General features: G+C 37.3%; 1 protein-coding gene across 2 annotated transcripts in view; it reads right to left on the minus strand.

Moving 5' to 3' along the window:
* The window catches only part of PPP2R3A (protein phosphatase 2 regulatory subunit B''alpha), a 211,811-nt gene that overhangs the window by 19,239 nt on the left and 169,934 nt on the right, over positions 1 to 22,638 (minus strand). For both annotated transcript variants that reach the window (XM_061194632.1, XM_061194633.1), the window contains 3 exons: positions 16,254 to 16,429; positions 14,845 to 14,963; positions 13,063 to 13,169 (listed from right to left, as the gene is read on the minus strand). In XM_061194632.1, coding sequence (XP_061050615.1) covers positions 13,063 to 13,169; positions 14,845 to 14,963; positions 16,254 to 16,429 — 402 coding nt within the window. The remainder of the gene's footprint in view (positions 1 to 13,062; positions 13,170 to 14,844; positions 14,964 to 16,253; positions 16,430 to 22,638) is intronic.

Consider the following 22,638-nt stretch of genomic DNA (forward strand, 5'->3'; position numbering starts at 1 on the left):
TGCTCTATTTCTTTCTTCTTTTTTTTTAAATTGGGGTATAGTTGTTTTACAATGTTGTGTTAGTTTCTACTGTATAGTAAAGTGAAGTGGAGTTCCCTGTGCTATATAACAGGTTCTTGTTAGTTATCTATTTTATACATATTAGTTAGTGTATCTATTTCTTTTTGTGTTTAATTTGTGGGTAATCTTTTCTTTTCCCTCTCTGGTAGCTTTTCAGTTCTTCTTTATCTTTTATGTTCTGAAATTTCACTCTACTACAGGGATTGGGAAACTACAATCGGTAGGCCAGATCTGTCTCACCACCTGTTTTGGTACAGCCCATGAGCTAAGAATGGTTTTACCTTTTTAGATTTGAAAACAAAATCAAAAGAAGAATATTTCGCAATGTGAAAATGATCTGAAGTTAATATCTCAGTGTCTATTATTAAAATTTTATTGGAACACAGCCACATTCACTTGCTTACATATTATGGCTACTTTCACACCACTGTGGCAGAGCTAAGTAATTGTGACAGAGACCTGCAAAGCCTAAAATATTTACTACCTGGCTAGAAAAAATTTGCTGATTCCTGTTTCTGTGTATATTTTTATTTGTTTAAACAGCTAAAATTCTGGGAATTATTTGGCTATTATTTCTACTGGTTTCTACAAGGATTTCTTACTCCTGTATCACAATCAATATTCCAAATCAAAAACTTTTCAGATGTGTCCATTCTATTATTTAGCCCAATGATTGTGTATTTTCATTAAGATTTTTTTTCTTTTCATTTCCAGATAGTGGAAAGATACTGGCTGGTCTTGCTTGAAGAGTGTAATATTCTCTCTTATCTCTCTAAAAATAGTCAGACTTCCCTGGCGGTCTAGTGATTAAGACTCTGTGCTTCCACTGCAGGGGGCACGGGTTCGATCCCTGGTTGAGGACCTAAGATCCCACATGCTGTGCGGTGCAGGAAAAAAAAAAAAAAAGTAAATATACCCATTTTGATGTCTTGTTCTGATTGTTGTAGTAAGTCTCCTTCCAGGGTTGAAAGTTCTTCCATTTGTTGAGTATTTTATTGGTTGATATTTGTCCACTTTACTATGTAGTAGAGAACAGACTGTTGCCTCTGCACTGGCTGCTTAGGAGAGAGCAATGTGGGGTTGCTAGTGTTTTAAATGGGAATAGGGGGATGGATGGGCCATGCTGCCCCAAGATCCCATACTCACTGCTTTTGTCTTTCCTTTATGGGTAGGATGGGATGTACAGGGTTCAACCTCCCTGGATGCGTCTTCTTCTGGTCTCCCTCTTGCTCTTGGTTTCAGTCAAATTAAGGTATGAATCATCTGTAAGTGCTGCTCCCTTTATCTGTGGCAATTATCTTCCTCATCTTCCTGCATAGAACCTAAGCTCTGGCTCCCTCTTCAATCCGATTCCATCTGCTTTCCTTCTTTTAGTCCACTGAAAGTTTCTCCTATTACTTCAAGTGGTGCTCTGTATTTCTTATTTTTATATGGTGTGAGAGACTGAAAACTACAGGATGCTTTGTTTACCTCCTTGAAATGAGAAGCTAGTCTGTATTATTGTTACTTTTTAGAAGTCCACTGAAGTTTTGTTTGTGGCCTAATATGTATTTTGTAAATGGTCTCTGGACAATAAACCACAAAGGTATCCATTTTCAGGGAATATTTTATTATGGCTGCAAATAACAGGTTTCAATTTCTCCTTTTTTTTTCCTTTTGGAGTTTCTGCTTCAAGAATCTGATGTTATCAGGACAGCTTTTTTGGGGTGTTTAGTCTTTTTTAATTCAACTTTTGTTGTCATTCTATAATTGAATACTTTTAATAAGTGAGTTTGTTCCATTTACATTCACTGACTTAAAAGTATTTGTTTTAGTTCTGTCATCTTTATGCTGCGTGGTCTGTGTTTTTCTTTTTTGTGTGTACATGTTTTCTGATTGAATTAGAATATTTAGAGTCTGGCTTTGGTTTTTCAAGTGTTTATTTTAATTAATAGCCTTAAACCCTCAACTTGACTTATCAGCTTTAGAGGGTAGCTGTTGAGGCCCTGCTAATGAAACTTACACACATATTTCTTCCTCCTCTCTACATCCCACTTTTAGTTATATTATTTTTTCCAGAATATTATGTTCTGCCTCCATCCTTTTATATTTAAATGGATTGAACACTCACTATTATTTCTTTTCCACCATGGCCACTCCATTTCTGGGCTCTCTATTTTGGTTCATCTCTTGGTTTTATGATTATGTCCTTTTTAAAGAAGAGCTCATGGGTGCTTTATTCCTTTCAGTCCTTGTATGTTTGAAAATATCCATTTGTGTTTTCATGTTTGAATGCCATCTTGGGTTAGTATAAAATTTTAGGATATAGAATTTCTTTCTCCAAGAAAGTTATAAATATTGTTTTATGATCTTCTAGTATTCATTTTTACTGTGGAGGTACCTGAGGCAAGGCTGATTTTTTTTTCCCCCTCTTGTCTGGTGACTTGCATTTTTAAAAAATGGAAAAAGCCCCCAAAGTAAACTTTTGTTTATCTTTGAATTCTGTTAAATTCACCACACATCTATGGGGCCAGTCATCATCAGTATTTCCTGGATATGCTGTGACTTCTGACCTTTCAGATTCAGGTCTTCTTTTATTTCAGAAAATCTTTTCTGTTATCTTTGAATATTTTTTTCTATTTCATTTGCTCCACTGTCTAGTATATATAAGTTAGATCCCTTTTGTTTTCCTTATATATACCTAATTTTCTTTCTGATAACTTTATTTTGTTCCTTTCTGTTCAGTTTTACTTGATCTTTCAAAGCCTTCTTTCACATCCCTATTTTTTCTTTGCTAGTTAAGAATTATACATCCACAAAATGATTTTTAATGGTTACATGGGCTTGCACTGTGTATATGTAGGATAATCTTATTAATCTTCTTATTAAATACTTAGATTGTCTCCAGTTTTCACTATTATAAACATCTACACATCTTCTTAACAGTAGTGATATTGCTTCATTAGATCAGTACACTTACCCCAATTCCTACTAATGAAGCTCCCTGCCAAAAAACTAAATCATGCCTGTGAATCAACTTGCCTGTCTTTTCTGATGCACTCAGACTTAAGATAATCAATGAATGATGAATGATTTTAAGGGCTTCCTCTGGGTCTTTGACATAAAAATGAGGTCCCAGTTTTGTGGCTAAGCATATTAAGGAAATCTCTAGATTAAAGAAGGTGGTTTGGCGATGGCTTCTTCAGTACTCTCAAAAAAGATACTCAAAACTTAATGGTAGGAGGAGGGGCAAGATGGCGGAAGAGTAAGACGCGGAGATCACCTTCCTTCCCACAGATACATTAGAAATACATCTACACATGGAACTGCTCCTACAGAACACCCACTGAACGCTGGCAGAAGACGTCAGACCTCCCAAAAGGCAAGAAAATCCCCACGTACTTGGGTAGGGCAAAAGAAAAAAGAAATAACAGAGACAAAAGAATAGGGACGGGACCTGCAGCAGTGGGAGGGAGCCGTGAAGGAGGAAAGGTTTCCACACACTAGGAAGCCCCTTCGTGGGCAGAGACTGCGGGTAGCAGAGGGGGGAAGCTTCAGAGCCACGGAGGAGAGCGCAGCCACAGGGGTGCGGAGGGCAAAGCGGAGAGATTCCCGCACAGAGGCTCGGCGCCGAGCAGCACTCACCAGCCCGAGAGGCTTGTCTGCTCACCCGCCAGGACGGGCGGGGGCTGGGAGCTGGGGCTCGGCCTTCCGTGCTAGCCGGGAGGGAGTCCGGGAAAAGGACTGCAGCTGCCGAAGAGGCAAGAGACTTTTTCTTGCCTCTTTGTTTCGCGGCGCGCAAGGAGAGGGGATTCAGAGCGCCACCTAAACGAGCTCCAGAGACGGGCGCGAGCCGCGGCTATCAGCGCGGATCCCACAGCAACAGGGACGCAGAGGGAAAAACGGAGAGATTCCCGCACAGAGGCTCGGCGCCGAGCAGCACTCACCAGCCCGAGAGGCTTGTCTGCTCACCCGCCGGGGCGGGCGGGGGCTGGGAGCTGAGGCGCGGGCTTCGGTCGGATCCCAGGGAGAGGACTGGGGTTGGCTGCGTGAACACAGCCTGAAGGGTCTAGCGCACCACAACTAGCCGGGAGGGTGCACAAGAAAAGGTCTGCAGCTGCCGAAGAGGCAGGAGACTTTTTCTTGCCTCTTTGTTTAGCGGCGTGCAAGGAGAGGGGATTCAGAGCGCCACTTAAACGAACTCCAGAGACGGGCGCGAGCCGCGGCTATCAGCGCGGACCCCAGAGACGGGCATGAGACGCTGAGGCTGCTGCTGCCGCCACCAAACAGCCTGTGGGCGAGCACAGGTCATTCTCCACACCGCCCCTCCCGGGAGCCTGTGCAGCCCGCCACGGCCAGGCTCCCGTAATCCGGGGACAACTTCCCCGGGAGAGCGCACGGCGCGCCTCAGGCTGCTGCAACGTCACGCCGGCTTCTGCCGCCGCAGGCTCGCCCCGCCTCCTCCGTACCGCTCCCTCCCCCCGGCCTGACTGAGCCAGAGCCCCCGAATCAGCTGCTCCTTTAACCCCGTTCTGTCTGGGCGGGGAACAGACGCCCTCAGGCGACCTACATGCAGAGGCGGGTCCAAATCCAAAGCTGAACCCCGGGAGCTGTAGGAACAAAGAAGAGAAAGGGAAATCTCTCCCAGCAGCCTCAGAAGCAGCGGATTAAAGCTCCACAAACAACTTGATGTGCCTGCATCTGTTGAATACCTGAATAGACAACGAATCATCCCAAATTTAGGAGGTGGACTTTGGGAGCAGGATATATTAACTTTTTTCCCCTTTTCCTTTTTTTGTGAGTGTAGATGTGTATGCTTCTGGGTGAGATTTTGTCTGTATAGCTTTGCTCTCACCGTTAGTCCTAGGGTTAGGTCCGTCCGTTTTTTTTTTTTTTTTTACTTAAAAAAATTTTTTTTCCCTAATAAATGTTTTCTTAATAATTTTTTCATTATTTTCTATTTTTAAAAAAATTAAAAAAAAAATTTTTAATAAGTTTTTTCATATTTTTTATTTTAAAAAAATTAAAAAATTTTTTTCTTAATAATTTTTTCTTAATAAATTTTTTCTTAATAAATTTTTTCTTATTTTTAGTATAAAAAATTAATAAATCTATTTGTAAAAATTAAAAAAAATTTTTTTTCTTAATAAATTTATTCTTAATAATTTTTTTTCTTATTTTTTTATTATAATTGCTTTATTTTATTTTCTTTTATCCTTTTTCTTTCTTTCTTTACATTTTTTCTCCCTTTTATTCTGAGCCGTGTGGATGAAAGGCTCTTGGTGCTCCAGCCAGGCATCAGGGCTGTGCCTCTGAGGTGAGAGAGCCAACTTCAGGACACTGGTCCACAAGAGACCTCCCAGCTCCATGTAATACCAAACGGCAAAAATCTCTCAGAGATCTCCATCTCAACATCAAGACCCAGCTTCACTCAACGACCAGCAAGCTACAGTGCGGGACACCCTATGCCAAACAACTAGCAAGACAGGAACACAGCCCCATCCATTAACAGAGAGACTGCCTAAAATCATAATAAGGCCACAGTCACCCCAAAACACACCACCAGACGTGGACGAGCCCACCAGAAAGACAACATCCAGCCTCATCCACCAGAACACAGGCACTAGTTCCCTCCACCAGGAAACCTACACAACCCACTGAACCAACCTTAGCCACTGGGGACAGATACCAAAAACAACGGGAACCACGAACCTGCAGCCTGTGAAAAGGAGACCCCAAACACAGTAAGATAAGCAAAATGAGAAGACAGAAAAACACACAGCAGATGAAGGAGCAGGGTCAAAACACACCAGACCTAACAAATGAAGAGGAAATAGGTAGTCTACCTGAAAAAGAATTCAGAATAATGATAGTAAGGATGATCCAAAATCTTGGAAATAGAATAGACAAAATGCAAGAAACATTGAACAAGGACGTAGAAGAACTAAAGAGGAACCAAGCAACGATGAAAAGCACAATAAATGAAATTAAAAATACTCTAGATGGGATCAATAGCAGAATAACTGAGGCAGAAGAACGGATAAGTGATCTGGAAGATAAAATGGTGGAAATAACTACTGCAGAGCAGAATAAAGAAAAAAGAATGAAAAGAACTGAGGACAGTCTCAGAGACCTCTGGGACAACATTAAACGCACCAACATTCGAATTATAGGGGTCCCAGAAGAAGAAGAGAAAAAGAAAGGGACTGAGAAAATATTTGAAGAGATTATAGTTGAAAACTTCCCTAATATGGGAAAGGAAATAGTTAATCAAGTCCTGGAAGCACAGAGAGTCCCATACAGGATAAATCCAAGGAGAAACACACCAAGACACATATTAATCAAACTATCAAAAATTAAATATAAAGAAAACATATTAAAAGCAGCAAGGGAAAAACAACAAATAACACACAAGGGCATCCCCATAAGGTTAACAGCTGATCTTTCAGCAGAAACTCTGCAAGCCAGAAGGGAGTGGCAGGATATACTTAAAGTGATGAAGGAGAAAAACCTACAACCAAGATTACTCTACCCAGCAAGGATCTCATTCAGATTTGATGGAGAAATTAAAACCTTTACAGACAAGCAAAAGCTGAGAGAGTTTAGCACCACCAAACCAGCTTTACAACAAATGCTAAAGGAACTTCTCTAGGCAAGAAACACAAGAGAAGGAAAACACCTACAATAACAAACCCAAAACATTTAAGAAAATGGGAATAGGAACATACATATCGGTAATTACCTTAAATGTAAATGGATTAAATGCTCCCACCAAAAGACACAGACTGGCTGAATGGATACAAAAACAAGACCCATATATATGCTGTCTACAAGAGACCCACTTCAGACCTAGAGACACATACAGACTGAAAGTGAGGGGATGGAAAAAGATATTCCATGCAAATGGAAATCAAAAGAAAGCTGGAGTAGCAATTCTCATATCAGACAAAATAGACTTTAAAATAAAGACTATTACAAGAGACAAAGAAGGACACTATATAATGATCAAGGGATCGATCCAAGAGGAAGGTATAACAATTGTAAATATTTATGCACCCAACATAGGAGCACCTCAATACATAAGGCAAATACTAACAGCCATAAAAGGGGAAATCGACAGTAACACAATCATAGTAGGGGACTTTAACACCCCACTTTCACCAATGGACAGATCATCCAAAATGAAAATAAATAAGGAAACACAAGCTTTAAATGATACATTAAACAAGATGGACTTAATTGATATTTATAGGACATTCCACCCAAAAACAACAGAATACACATTTTTCTCAAGTGCTCATGGAACATTCTCCAGGATAGATCATATCTTGGGTCACAAATCAAGCCTTGGTAAATTTAAAAAATTGAAATCGTATCAAGTATCTTTTCCGACCACAACGCTATGAGACTAGATATCAATTACAGGAAAAGATCTGTAAAAAATACAAACACATGGAGGCTACACAATACACTACTTAATAACAAAGTGATCACTGAAGAAATCAAAGGGGAAATCAAAAAATACCTAGAAACAAATGACAATGGAGACACGACGATCCAAAACCTATGGGATGCAGCAAAAGCAGTTCTAAGAGGGAAGTTTATAGCAATACAAGCCTACATCAAGAAACAGGAAACATCTCGAATAAACAACCTAACCTTGCACCTAAAGCAATTAGAGAAAGAAGAACAAAAAAACCCCAAAGCTAGCAGAAGGAAAGAAATCATAAAGATCAGATCAGAAATAAATGAAAAAGAAATGAAGGAAACAATAGCAAAAATCAATGAAACTAAAAGCTGGTTCTTTGAGAAGATAAACAAAATTGATAAACCATTAGCCAGACTCATCAAAAGAAAAAGGGAGAAGACTCAAATTAATAGAATTAGAAATGAAAAAGGAGAAGTAACCACTGACACTGCAGAAATACAAACGATCATGAGAGATTACTACAAGCAACTCTATGCCAATAAAATGGACAACCTGGAAGAAATGGACAGATTCTTAGAAATGCACAACCTGCCAAGACTGAACCAGGAAGAAATAGAAAATATGAACAGACCAATCACATGCACTGAAATTGAAACTGTGATTAAAAATCTTCCAACACATAAAAGCCCAGGACCAGATGGCTTCACAGGCGAATTCTATCAAACATTTAGAGAAGAGCTAACACCTATCCTTCTCAAACTCTTCCAAAATATTGCAGAGGGAGGAACACTCCCCAACTCATTCTACGAGGCCACCATCACCCTGATACCAAAACCAGACAAAGATGTCACAAAGAAAGAAAACTACAGGCCAATATCACTGATGAACATAGATGCAAAAATCCTCAACAAAATACTAGCAAACAGAATCCAACAGCACATTAAAAGGATCATACACCATGATCAAGTGGGGTTTATTCCAGGAATGCAAGGATTCTTCAATATACGCAAATCAATCAACGTGATACATCATATTAACAAATTGAAGGAGAAAAACCATATGATCATCTCAATAGATGCAGAGAAAGCTTTCGACAAAATTCAACACCCATTTATGATAAAAGTCCTGCAGAAAGTAGGCATAGAGGGAACTTTCCTCAACATAATAAAGGCCGTATATGACAAACCCACAGCCAACATTGTCCTCAATGGTGAAAAACTGAAACCATTTCCACTAAGATCAGGAACAAGACAAGGTTGCCCACTCTCACCACTATTATTCAACATAGTTTTGGAAGTGTTAGCCACAGCAATCAGAGAAGAAAAAGAAATAAAAGGAATCCAAATCGGAAAAGAAGAAGTAAAGCTGTCACTGTTTGCAGATGACATGATACTATACATAGAGAATCCAAAAGATGCTACCAGAAAACTACTAGAGCTAATCAATGAATTTGGTAAAGTAGCAGGATACAAAATTAATGCACAGAAATCTCTTGCATTCCTGTATACTAATGATGAAAAATCTGAAAGTGAAATTAAGAAAACACTCCCGTTTACCATTGCAACAAAAAGAATAAAATACCCAGGAATAAACCTACCTAAGGAGACAAAAGACCTGTATGCAGAAAATTATAGGACACTGATGAAAGAAATTAAAGATGATACAAATAGATGGAGAGATATACCATGTTCTTGGATTGGAAGAATCAACATTGTGAAAGTGACTCTGCTACCCAAAGCAATCTACAGATTCAATGCAATCCCTATCAAACTACCACTGGCATTTTTCACAGAACTAGAACAAAAAATTTCACAATTTGTATGGAAACACAAAAGACCCCGAATAGCCAAAGCAATCTTGAGAACGAAAAATGGAGCCGGAGGAATCAGGCTCCCTGACTTCAGACTATATTACAAAGCTACAGTAATCAAGACAGTTTGGTACTGGCACAAAAACAGAAATATAGATCAATGGAACAGGATAGAAAGCCCAGAGATAAGCCCATGCACATATGGTCACCTTATCTTTGATAAAGGAGGCAAGCATATACAGTGGAGAAAAGACAGCCTCTTCAATAAGTGGTGCTGGGAAAATTGGACAGGTACATGTAAAAGTATGAAATTAGAACACTCCCTGACACCATACACAAAAATAAACTCAAAATGGATTAAAGACCTAAGTGTAAGGCCAGACACTATCAAACTCTTAGAGGTAAACATAGGCAGAACACTCTATGACATAAATCACAGCAAGATCCTTTTTGACCCAGGTCCTAGAGAAATGGAAATAAAAACACAAATAAACAAATGGGACCTAATGAAACTTAAAAGCTTTTGCACAGCAAAGGAAACCATAAACAAGACCAAAAGACAACCCTCAGAATGGGAGAAAATATTTGCAAATGAAGCAACTGACAAAGGATTAATCTCCAAGATTTACAAGCAGCTCATGCAGCTCAATAACAAAAAAACGAACAACCCAATCCAAAAATGGCAGAAGACCTAAATAGACATTTCTCCAAAGAAGATATACAGATTGCCAACAGACACATGAAAGAATGCTCAACATCATTAATCATTAGAGAAATGCAAATCAAAACTACAATGAGGTATCATCTCACACCTGTCAGAATGGCCATCATCAAAAAATCTAGAAACAATAAATGCTGGAGAGGGTGTGGAGAAAAGGGAACACTCTTGCACTGTTGGTGGGAATGTAAATTGATACAGCCACTATGGAGAACAGTATGGAGGTTCCTTAAAAAACTAAAAATAGAACTACCATACGACCCAGCAATCCCACTACTGGGCATATACCCTGAGAAAACCATAATTCAGAAAGAGTCATGTACCAAAATATTCATTGCAGCTCTGTTTACAATAGCCAGGACATGGAAGCAACCTAGGTGTCCATCATCGGATGAATGGATAAAGAAGATGTGGCACATATATACAATGGAATATTACTCAGCCATAAAAAGAAATGAAATGGAGGTATTTGTAATGAGGTGGATGGAGTTAGAGTCTGTCATACAGAGTGAAGTAAGTCAGAAAGAGAAAAAGAAATACAGTATGCTAACACATATATATGGAATCTAAGGAAAAAAAAAATTAAAAAAAAAGGTCATGAAGAACCTAGTGGCAAGATGGGAATAAAGACACAGACCTACTAGAGAATGGACTTGAGGATATGGGGAGGGGGAGGGGTGAGATGTGACAGGGTGAGAGAGTGTCATGGACATATATACACTACCAAATGTGAAATAGATAGCTAGTGGGAAGCAGCCGCATAGCACAGGGAGATCAGCTCGGTGCTTTGTGACCACCTAGAGGGGTGGGATAGGGAGGGTGGGAGGGAGGGAGATGCAAGAGGGATGAGATATGGGAACATATGTATATGTATAACTGATTCACTTTGTTATAAAGCAGAAGCTAACACACCATTGTAAAGCAATTATACTTCAATAAAGATGTTTAAAAAAAAAAAAAAAAAACTTAATGGTAGGGGTAAAATGGTACAATCTCTATGGAGGACTATTTGACATTATCTACTGAGCTGGGTATTTTCTGTTTATCCCTCTAGATCTACTCTTCCCCTAGCTCTGTGCCCCAGGAGGCTGACCCAAATGGACCACACCATTGGGCTCTCTTGTCTTCTGGTTTCTGGTTGGAAGCTAAAGGGAAGCGCCTGCAGGATACTGAAGGATATGAGAATGAAACGGGATAGTCTAGCAGCTGTCTCTCAGCTGGGTTGCCACAGGTTGGCTAAATCCCATTACTGAAGGTCACAAGTTCTGTCAGGTGACCTTCTCCATATAGCTTTTCTCTTTGGGTTCTGATGATGGTTTCACCTCCTTGTCCTTTTAGGCCTAGGGATGAAATGCTCCCACCATAGCTAGTTCTGGGTGTCTGCATCATTTCTTGTTGGTTTCTCTAAAATCCTCCTATGTCTTTGCAAGTTTGCTATCTGTTTGCCACACACTAGAAATTTATCCCGCATATGTATAAAATGACACATATAAGATTATTCACTGCAACATTATATCTCTAATATTTCACTATTTTCACTATAATGTTCGTGAATGGAGGAATGTAAAATAATGGTATAACTACATAGTGGAATGTTATGCAGTTATAAAAAACTTAGCACATTCATTAAATATATTTATGGAATAATCTCCAATTTATTGATTTGTTTTTTCTCCAACCTTCAGTTATTCTTTTATTAATTTTTTCGTACACCTCAGGGCCCCCCAAATATTTGTGATGCCTCATTTATACCTCAATGATCATAAAATACAAGTATCTGGTTCACCATGCTGCTCTTAGAATCTTTGTTGTTATCATTTTTAGCTTTATTGAAGTTTGATACAAAAAACTGTACACATTTAGTGAATACATCTTGATGATTTTGGATATATGCATATATCTGTGATATCATCACCACAACCAAGGCACTAAACATATCCATTACCTCCAAACATTTCCTTGTGTTCTTTTTTTTTTCTTTTGTAGGAACACTTAACATGAGATCTATCTTCTTAACATATTTTAAAGTGCACAATACCATATTTTAACTATAGATACTATGTTGTACAGCGGATCTCCAGAACTTATTCATCTTGTATAACAGAAACTTTATAAAAGTGTGGAAAAAGCAGGGAACTAAATAATGAGTATGCTACCATATGTGTAAGAGGAAGAAAGAAAAGAATGTATATGTGTATTTGCTTTTATACATATACACATATGTATGTATGTATATATGTCTGTGTGTGTATGTGTGTGTGTGTGTGTATGAGAGAGTGTGAGAACGTGTGGGAGGGAGTGGGACGGAGTGTCTTTGGAAGGGTACACAGAAAATGATAACAGTGGTTGCTTCCGGGGACAATTGGGTAGCAGGAAACTTACTATTTATTCTTTTATTTGAATATTAAATCAAATTAATATACTGCCTATTCAAAATGCATTACATTAATAATAAGGATTAATTGAGAGGCTTAGAGAAACAATGACTAAGGAAGAATCATAGGAACTGCTAAAGGAATCGCTAGATGAAAAGAGCCAGCAAATTATAGTTACTGAAATGTTCTAAGCAGTAAAAGTCTTGGATAATTTAATTTCTTACAACAGTCCCTTTATGGAATTATACCCTATTATATATCCTTGGTAGAAGTTACTTCCTGTTCAGGGTTGAAAGCACAAAACCATGTCTGATAAGATTTGTTTTAAACATGGTGATCTTTACTACTTAAAAGAGCTTCAGTTCTTCTAGCCTCCTCCTGTATTTACAGGGTGTACTAACATCCCTAGCAAAGTAGTATGACTGCACAATGATCTCAGTTTTCAGTGAAAGGTACAAGTCCATTAAAGGAAATGGCACATGAGAAGACTTTTCAGGAAATTAGTGAAGAAGGAAAGAGAAGACTGCTGGGGAAATATTCATTTAACTAAAGTTGGTTAAAATCACTCATTTTTATGATATTCAAAAATGGTAGAAATAGGAAAGGATTACTAGCTTGATTTTTTAAGGTGGTCCTAATGTGGTTACCCCTGTTAAAAAAAGTTCTACAAGACCAAGGGAGACTCACTCACCCTTCCTGGAACTGTGCTTGGGCAGACTCCTCTGCTACAAGGGTCTCATATTCCTCAGCAGCAAACCTGTCCCAGTCAGAGGGCTCAGGACTGTCATTCTCAACATCCTGATTGGGAAGAGGACAGCCACAGGAAACAAAATCAAAGACAAAGAATTGGAGATAGGTCATTACAAATGTTTTACATCACTGAAAAAAACCTATCTGAAAAATGTTTCATTTAAACATGTTAAAAGTGGTGCTAAAGTAACATTCCTAAAGTGATTTTCTACACCATGAATTACAAAATTATAAGGCTGTTCAGCAGCTGGACTGTTTAGGTCTAGATTCTTCAGCCTTGTTATCAGAGGCTCTTCTCTAGCCCCTTCTCCTCTGGCACTTTGCACAGCAGCTATCTGGAGTGACTTGTGGTTTGCTTATGCCCACCTGAAATGTACCATCCCTTCCTCTGACAAATTTTTATTGCTTCTTTCAAAGCCAGCTCAGATACCGTGTTATCTGTGTTATCTTTTAGAAACAGCCCTTCTCCCCCCAATCATTTCCTTCGCTATACTATGCTTGGTTGCCACCTTTTGCTCTTCTGTCTTTTTTCATCTCTATATACCCATTCTTTCTATACTGAGTCATCTCTATATAACCAGTGTCTTTTCAACACAGTGCTTGGAATTTACTGAGCACTTTCTGCACTTTCAGAATGTTGATAATTACCACCTCTCAGAAAAAAAAGGAAAATTTAAGGGTAAAAAATTTAAAGTAAAATTTATAACACAAAAGAAATGAAGGGGGAAAAAGGGCATATATTTTCTTTTCCTTCTACAATACAGGCAGCATCTTGGATTAAATGTTCTAGGTAAAATGATGTTTTTCCATGATGAAATTGAGTTAGCATTGCCCTAGGGTGTAAGGTTAGTTATGCCTAGAAGAATGCAAGTACCTAAATATTGACTACACAATGTCTTAATTACTATATTTAATCCATTTTAAGAACTTCACCCCACCCTTTTAACATCTCTGAAATTGGCATGCATCTCAGACTTACAATTGGCAATGATTTTTCTTAAAGGTATATAAAATAATGGGGCATCTTAAACTCAATGAAATATAATACTGACTTCAGGCTAGTGATAATGCATCTTGATATGCCCCAAGTTCCGGTACAGAGTATTTGTTTTTAGAAGCTGATCTTTGTATTCTTACAAGTACAGTTATGCAACATATGGAAGACAAAGAAAAGACTGAGAAAGTTTCCTGTACTTGTACTCCTACAGGACTCAACTGAAACAGTTCTTTTCCATCAATATAATTTTTACTCTTTAAACAGGGGATTAGAAGGAGAAGTGGTGATATTCTGCTTTTTGTTTGTTTGGTGTTTTTCTAGACATGGGTTTTCTGAGAGTCCACAGGTTTTTGTGTATGGGGAAGGCAGCTCACCCCTCTTCAGCTGTAGAATGTCTTCAAACTGATAGTCATGTACAGTGATCATTACCACTTGAAAAAGTGTTACATTATCTGAAGGTTGTCTTATTTTGGAGAGCATCTAGTTTTCATTACCCTGTCATCCCGAAATTGAATGGTACAGTTAAATCAAGCCCAATATACTTTCTAATACTATGGGAAGAGATGTGCTCTAGGTCCTTTATTCTCTCATTTCAGTATGTGATGAAATGTTTTAAATGTTACCTCTTTAAATACCAGAATTCCTGCAGGCAGAGACCATTTTTATCTGTAGCACACAACCCCTGATACTGCAGCCCTCAAATAGAAGTTAAAACTATACTGGTACCTTCTGGACCGCAAAGGGATCTCTCTGTTCATGGTCTAAGTATTTCTCCAGATTAAAGAAAGTGTCATAAAAGATGTGAGCCATTCTGCATCTCTTCAGATCTCGTAGAGTTATTTTGCCTGTGTAAGAACAAATCTGGTAAATTTCAAGAGCTGTTTTGGCAAGTGAAAAAAACTTTTACTGAAGTTTAAAAGTATATGCATATGCTTATTTTATTATAAAAATCGATTTCTTTTTTTTTGAGGTAAAGTTCACATAAAATTCACCATTTTAACCATTTTAAAGGGTACAACTTAGTGGCTTTTTGTACATTCACAATGCTGCACAACCATCACCACTATCACATTCCATAGCATTTTCTTCACCCCCAAAGGAAACTGTACCCATCAAGCAGTCCAACTCCATCTCCCCTCCCAAATCCTCAGCCCCTGGCAATCACTAATCTGCTTTCTGTTTCTATGGAAAAAGCCTATTTCTTTTTTTTTTCTTTAAACAATTTTTTTAATTTATATTTTTTAATATTTTTATTGAAGTATAGTTGATTTACAATGTTGTGTTAGTTTCAGGTGTACAGCAAAGTGATTCAGTTATACATACACACGTATTCATTCTTTTTTAGATTCTTTTCTCATATAGGCTATCACAGAATATTGGGTAGAGTTCCCCGTGCTATACGGTAGGTCCCCATTGGTCATCTAGCTTAAATATAGTAGCGTGCATGTGTTCATCCCAAGCTCCTGATTTATCCCTCCCCACCTTCCCCTTTGGTAACCATAAGTTTGTTTTTGATATCTATAAGTCTGCTTCTGTTTTATAAATAAGTTCATTTGTATCTTTTTTAAAAAAAAAATTCGATTCCACATATAAGTGATATCATATATTTGTCTTTCTCTGTCTGACTTACTTCACTTAGTATGATAATCTCTAGGTTCATCCATGTTGCTGCAAATGGCATTATTTCATTCTTTTTTATGGCTGAGTAATATTCCATTCTATACACGTACCACAACTTCTTTATTTATTCCTCTGTTGATGGGCATTTAGGATGCTTCCATGTCCTGGCTATTATAAATAGTGCTGCAATGAATACTGGGGTGTCTGTATCCTTTCAACTTACGGTTTTCTCTGGATATATGCCCAGGAGTGGGATTGCTGGATCATATGGTAGTTCTATTTTAAGTTGAAAAAGCCTATTTCTTAAACAGAATTTGCCATCAATTGTTGGTTCTATGCTAACAATAAAGGAGAAACTTAAATACTTCTGTATTTGGAAAGCCTGTATGGAAGACTCTGGGAAGTTAAATAATTTAGGACCATCCAGGATTATATCCCACACTCCGTTACAGTGCAACGGAGGTTGCATTGTACACCTGGGTGTGCAATGCAAATGGCTCTTTATTCAATCTTACCATCGTTGGCTGGCTTCACCAGGTCAAGCATCTGGCACAACAAATCATGGAATGGCAAGGGCTCAATGCCCATGGCTTCCATCCGTTCACACTGCTCCTCGTAGAAGTATTCCAGCTCGTACATGGAGAGCACACCATCCCCATCCACATCCATGCAGCGGAACCAGTACTCAATGCTAGGAGATAAGGATACTCATTAGCAATGGCCTGTTAAAGGTCCTTTTTTCACTCAGATTTATTATTGTTCATGTTTCTTTTAAAAGTTACATATGTGTATACTTTAGACTTAGACATAGTTTTACAAAATTTATCAGAAAAAATGGCAGACCTTTATTTTCTCTTCCCCAGATCCAACCATTTTCAACACCTGATTATTTTGGTTTTTATCTTTACATTTCAGTTAAGATGCCTATATTGCTCCTTTCTCATATTTCTGTATTAAGGAGTAGATTAATTTTGCACTATGAAAGATGAGGTTTCAGCTCTTTTGCCACTCATTCCACCTTACCAACATGCCCTCCCCAGCCTCTTAATATATAGATAAATTACTCAACATTCAGAATTTATAGCTACATTTTCCTTTTCTCTTTTATTTGCTTAGTTTTGGGGGTACAGTACATGTTACTAATTCAACCCCCAAACCTCTACCAGTTTTCTACATCCATAATCAGTCCCATTAGGTATTCTATCAATTGCATTTCCTTGAAGTCTTTCTTGGTTCCTTCTGACTTACTCTCATCTAGACTAGTTGATCTCTAGGCCTGGTTCACAGTTTCACCCTAGGGATTCCCTTCACCTTTCTCCTGTTTCTTATATCTCACATTTTCCTCATTCTTGGTTTATTTCCTTGTTTGGTGTAACACATCCTTCAGTAGCTTCCTAAAAGCTACATTTTTAGATCTTGGATCATTGAAAATACCTTTTATCTACTCCCAATGTAGTTGGTATTTATAGAATTATAGCTTGGTGGTTCTTTTCCTTCAGAATTTTAAAGGCACGGATCCATTGTCTTCCATTTAATCCATTGTTGTTGAGAAGTCTAAAGCCACTGATCCTTTGACTGTAACCTGTTTTTTTTTTTTTTTTCCCTTTGAAGCCTATAGAGGTTTCTGAGTCCCTGGTGTTTTGAAATAATATGATGAGGTGCCTTGGTCTGTATCTAATTCACTTATTTTGCTGGGCTCCGAGCCTGCTCAATTTGGAAACTAGTATTCTTTAGTTCTTGGACATTTTCTCAAATTATTTTGTTTCTTCCCTGCCTCTGTTTCCCCTTATCCATTCTCTTTTTCTGGCATTCTTGTAATTCAAATCTGCATGGTCCAATATGGTAACCACTAGCTATATGTGGCTAGTCCAATTTGAGATGTCTTTAAGTGCAAATACACAACAGATCTTGAAGACTTAGGAAGAAAAAAAACAGTAAAACATCAATACTTTTATATTGATTACATGTTGAAATAACATTTTAGATATATTGGGTTAAATAAGATACATAATTAATTCAAATCTTATGTTTCTTTTTACTTTTTTACTGTGGCTAATTTCATTAAAAAATGTAAAAACATTGTAACTAAAAATTGTATGTATTTAAAATATATAACAAAATAATGTGATATACACAGTGAAACGATTACTACAGTAAAGCCACTTAACATATCATCTCCTCACAATGTTACCATATTTTTTGGGGGGGGGGTAGGGATGAGAGGACCTGAACTCTACCCTCTTTAAGTAAATTTCCAGTATTTAACACAATATTATATTAAATGTATAGTCATTATATTGTACATTAGATCTCTAGATTTACTCATTCTATATAACTGCAACTTTGTACCCTTTGACCAGCATCACCCCATTTCCCTCACACCCCCAGCCCCTGGTAACCACCATTCTGCTCTCTGCTTCTATAAGTTTGACTTGTTTTTGATTCCTATATAAGTGAGATCATGCACTATTTGTCTTTCTGTGCCTGGCTTATTCCACTTAGCATAATGTCCTCCAGGTTCATCCACGTTGCAAATGATAGGATTTCCTTCTCTTTAAAGGCTGAGTAATATTCCACTGTGTGTGTATACATATACCACATTTTCTTTATCCATTTATTCTTTGAGGAACATTTAGGTTGATTCCATATTTTGGCTATTGTGATAATGCTGTAATGAACAAGGGAGTACAGATATCTCTTCAAGAGACTGACTTCAGAGTTCTGGTTCAAGATGGTCAAGTAGAAAGATCCTGAACTCACCTCCTCCCAAGACATGCCAAATCTATAGCTACATATGGACCAATTTCCTCTGAAAAAACCTAAAAACTAGCTGAGTGACTCCTACATATTGGGCAAATGAGAAAAAACTCACACCTAAGTGGGTAGGAGATGCTGAGACACAATCTTGCTGTAAACCCCAACACGGCACAGTGACCCACAATCAGGTAGAAACTCAAAATCCAGAGCTTCTCCCTGAGGAGCAAAGAGTTTGAACCCCACACAGTGCACCCAAACTTTTAAGACCTACAACCGAGACAACTGCCCCCAAGTCTAGCTTTTTTCCCCTCCTTTTTTAAAATTGAAGTATAGTTGACATGTAATATTATATTAGTTTCAGGTGTACAACATAGTGATTTGACATTTATACATATTATGAATTGATCACCACAACAAATCTAGTAACCATCTGTCACCAAAGTTATTACCATATTTGACTATATTCCCTATGCAATACAGTACATCCACATGCCTTATTTATTTTATATCTGGAAGTTTGTACCTCTCAATTTCCCTTCATCTATTTCACCCAACCACCCCCTTACCCTCTGGTGACCACCACTGTGTTCTCCGTATTGGTGAGTATGTTTCTGTCTTATTTTGTTTGTTTGGTTTTTAAATTCCACATATAAATGAAATCATATGGTATTTGTCTTTCTCTGTCAGACGTATTTCACTTAGCATAATACCCTTAAAGCCCATCCATGTTGTTTCAAATGGCAAGATTTCATTCCTTTTTTATGGCTGAGTAAAATTCCATTGTGTGTGTGTGTGTGTGTGTGTGTGTGTGTGTGTATCACAGCATCTTTAGCCACTTATCTATCGATGGACACTTAGGTTACTTCCATATGTTGGTTACTGTGAATAATGCTTCAGTGAACGTTGGAGTGCACGTATCTTTTCAAATTAGTGTTTTTGTTTTCTTTGGGTAAATACCTGGAAGTAAAATTGCTGGATCATATAGCAGTTCTATTTTTAATTTTTTGACAGACTTCTACACTGTTTTCTGTAGTGGCTGCACCAATTTACAGTCTCACCAACAGTGCATAAGAGTTCCCTTTTCTCCATATCCTCACCAACACTTGTTATTTGTTGTCTCTTTGATAACAAACAGCCATTCTGAAAGATGTGAGGATCTCATTGTGGTTTAGATTTGCATTCCCCTGATGATTAGTGATGTTGAAGATCATTTAAGGTGTCTGTTGGCCACCTGTATGCCTTCCTTGGAAAAATGTTTATTCATGCCCTCTGCTCATTTTTTAATCAGACTCTTTGGTTTTTTTGATATTGTGTGAGTTTTAAAATATATTTTAGATATTAACCCCTTATCAGATATATCATCTACAAGTATTTCTATTCAGTAAGTTCCCTTTATGTTTTGTTGATGGTTTCCTTTGCTGCACAAAACCTTTTTAGATTGATGTCTCATTTGTTTATTTTTGTTTGTTGCCCTTGCCTGAAGAGACAGATCCAAAAAAATATATATTGCTAAGACCAATGTAAAAGAGTATACAGCCTATGTTTTCTTCTAGGAGTTTTATGGTTCCAGGTCTCACATTTAAGTCTTCAATCCATTTTGAGTTTATATTTTGTATATGGCATAAGAAAGTGATCCAGTTTCATTCTTTCGCATGTAGCTGTCAAGTTTCCCAACATCATTTATTGAAGAGACTGTCCTTTCCCCATTGTATATTCTTGGCTCCACTGTTGTACATTAATTGACCATGTAAGAGTGGGCTTCTTTCTGGGCTCTCCATTCTCTTCCATTGATCTATGTGTCTATTTTTGTGCCAAGACCATACAGTTTTGATGACTGCAGCTTTGTAGCATAGTTTGAAATCAGGGTGTATGATACCTCCAGCTTTGTTCTTTCTTAAAATTGCTTTGGTTTTCACAGTCTTTCGTGGTTCCAATACACATTTTAGGATTATTTGTCCCGATTCTGTGAAAAATGCCATTGATACTCTGATAGGGATTGCACTGAATCTGTAGATTGCTTTGGATAGTACGGACATTTTAACAGTATTAATTCTTATATCTTTCCATTCATTTATATTGTCTTCAATTTCTTTCATCACTGTTTGATAGTTTTCAGAGTATAGGTCTTTCACCTTCTTGGCAAAATTTGTTCCTGGGTATTTTGTTCTTTTGGTTGCAATTGTAAATATAATTGTTACATTAATTTCTTTCTGATAATTCATTATTCGTGTATAGAAATGCAATAGATTTCTGTATATTGATTTTGTATCCTGAAGTTTTACTGAATTCATTTATTAGTTCCAATATTGTTTTGGTGGTCTTTAGGGTTTTCTATATATATTATCATGTCATCTGCAAATAGTGACAGTTTTACTACTTCCTTTCCAATGTGGATACCTTTTATCTCTTTTTTTGTGTGATTGCTGTGGCTAGCACTTCCAATACTATGTTGAATAAAAGTGTCAATGGTGGACATCTTTTTCGTGTTCCTGATGTTAGAGAAAAAGCATTCAGCTTTTCACCATTGAGTACTTTCTTAGCTGCTGGTTTGTCATATATGGCCTTTATTATGTTGATACATGTTCCCTCTATATCCATTTTGTTGAGAGTTTTTATCAAAAATGGATACTGAATTTTGTCAAATGCTTTTTCTGCATCTAGTCACATGATCATGTGATTTTTATCCTTCACTTTGTTAATGTAGTATATCATGTTGATTGATTTGCGCATACAGAACCATCCTTGCATCTGTGGAATACACTTGATAATGGTGTATGGTTCTTTTACTATATGATTGAAATCAATTTGCTAATATTTTGTTGAGGATTTTTGCATTTTATGTTCATCAGACATATTGGCCTGTAATTTTTTTTTGTAGTGTTTTTATCTGGTTTTGATATCAGTATAATGAACTTAGAATTGTTCCTTCCTTTTCAATTTTTTGGAATAGTTTGAGAAGGATAGGTATTAACTCTTCCTTAAGTTTGTTTGAATTTACCGTTAAGTTGTCTGGTCCTGGGCTTGTTTGTTGGGATTTTTTTTTTTTTTTAATTACTAATTCAGTTTCATTATTGGTAATCTGTCTGTTCAGATTTTCTATTTCTTCCTGATTCACTCTTGGAAGGTTGCATGTTTCTGGGAATTTATCCGTTTCTTCTAGGCTGTTCAATTTGTTGGCGAATAACTGTAGTAATCTTTTATGATCCTTTGTATTTCTGTTGTGTCAGTTGCAACTTGTCTTTCATTTAGTTTTTTTCACTGATATTTCTTTTTTCCCCAGTCTTTATTTCATTTATTTCCATTCTGATCTTTTATTTTCTTCTACTAACTTTGGGTGTTGTTTGTTCTTTTTCTTGTTTCTTTAGGTATAAGGTTAAATTGTTTATTTGAGGTTTTCCTTGTTTACTAAGGTAGGCCTGTAGTGCTATAAACTTCCCTCTTAGAACTGCTTTGCTGTGCTCCAGTTTTTGGAACATTGTGTTTCCATTTTCATTTGTCTTAAGGTATTTTTAAATTTCCTCTTTGATTTCTATATTGACTCATTGGTTGTTTAGAAGCATGTTTTTTAGCTTCTATGTGTCTGTGTTTTTCCCAGTTTTCTTCTTGTAATTGATTTCTACTTTCAGAAAAGGTGCTTGATATGATTTCAATCTTTCTAAATTTATTGAGACTTGTTTTGTGGCCTAACATGATCTACCCAAAGTATATTACATGTGCACTTGAAAAGAACGTGTATTATGCTATTTTTGGATGGAATGTTCTGTTAAGTGCACCTGTGTCACTTAAGGGCAATATTTCCGTATTGATTTTTCTGTCTGAATGATCTATCCATTGTTGTAAGTGGGGTATTAAAGCCTCCTATTATTATTGTATTACTATCAGTTTCTCTCTTTATGTATGTTAATATTTGCTTTATGTATTTAGATGCTCCTATGTGGAGTGCAGAGATATTTGGAAGTGTTATATCCTCTTGTTTGATTGACCCCAAGGATCATTATGTAATTACCTTCTTTGTCTCTTGTTACAGTCTTTGCTTTCAAGTCTGTTTTGCCTGATATTAGTATTCTAATACTAATATCATTAGTATTAGATTTCCATTTCCATCTAATACTAATATCATTAGTATTCATTTCCATTTGCATG

The sequence above is a fragment of the Eubalaena glacialis genome, chromosome 6, assembly GCF_028564815.1.
Source record: "Eubalaena glacialis isolate mEubGla1 chromosome 6, mEubGla1.1.hap2.+ XY, whole genome shotgun sequence".
Taxonomy (NCBI): Eukaryota; Metazoa; Chordata; class Mammalia; order Artiodactyla; family Balaenidae; genus Eubalaena; species Eubalaena glacialis.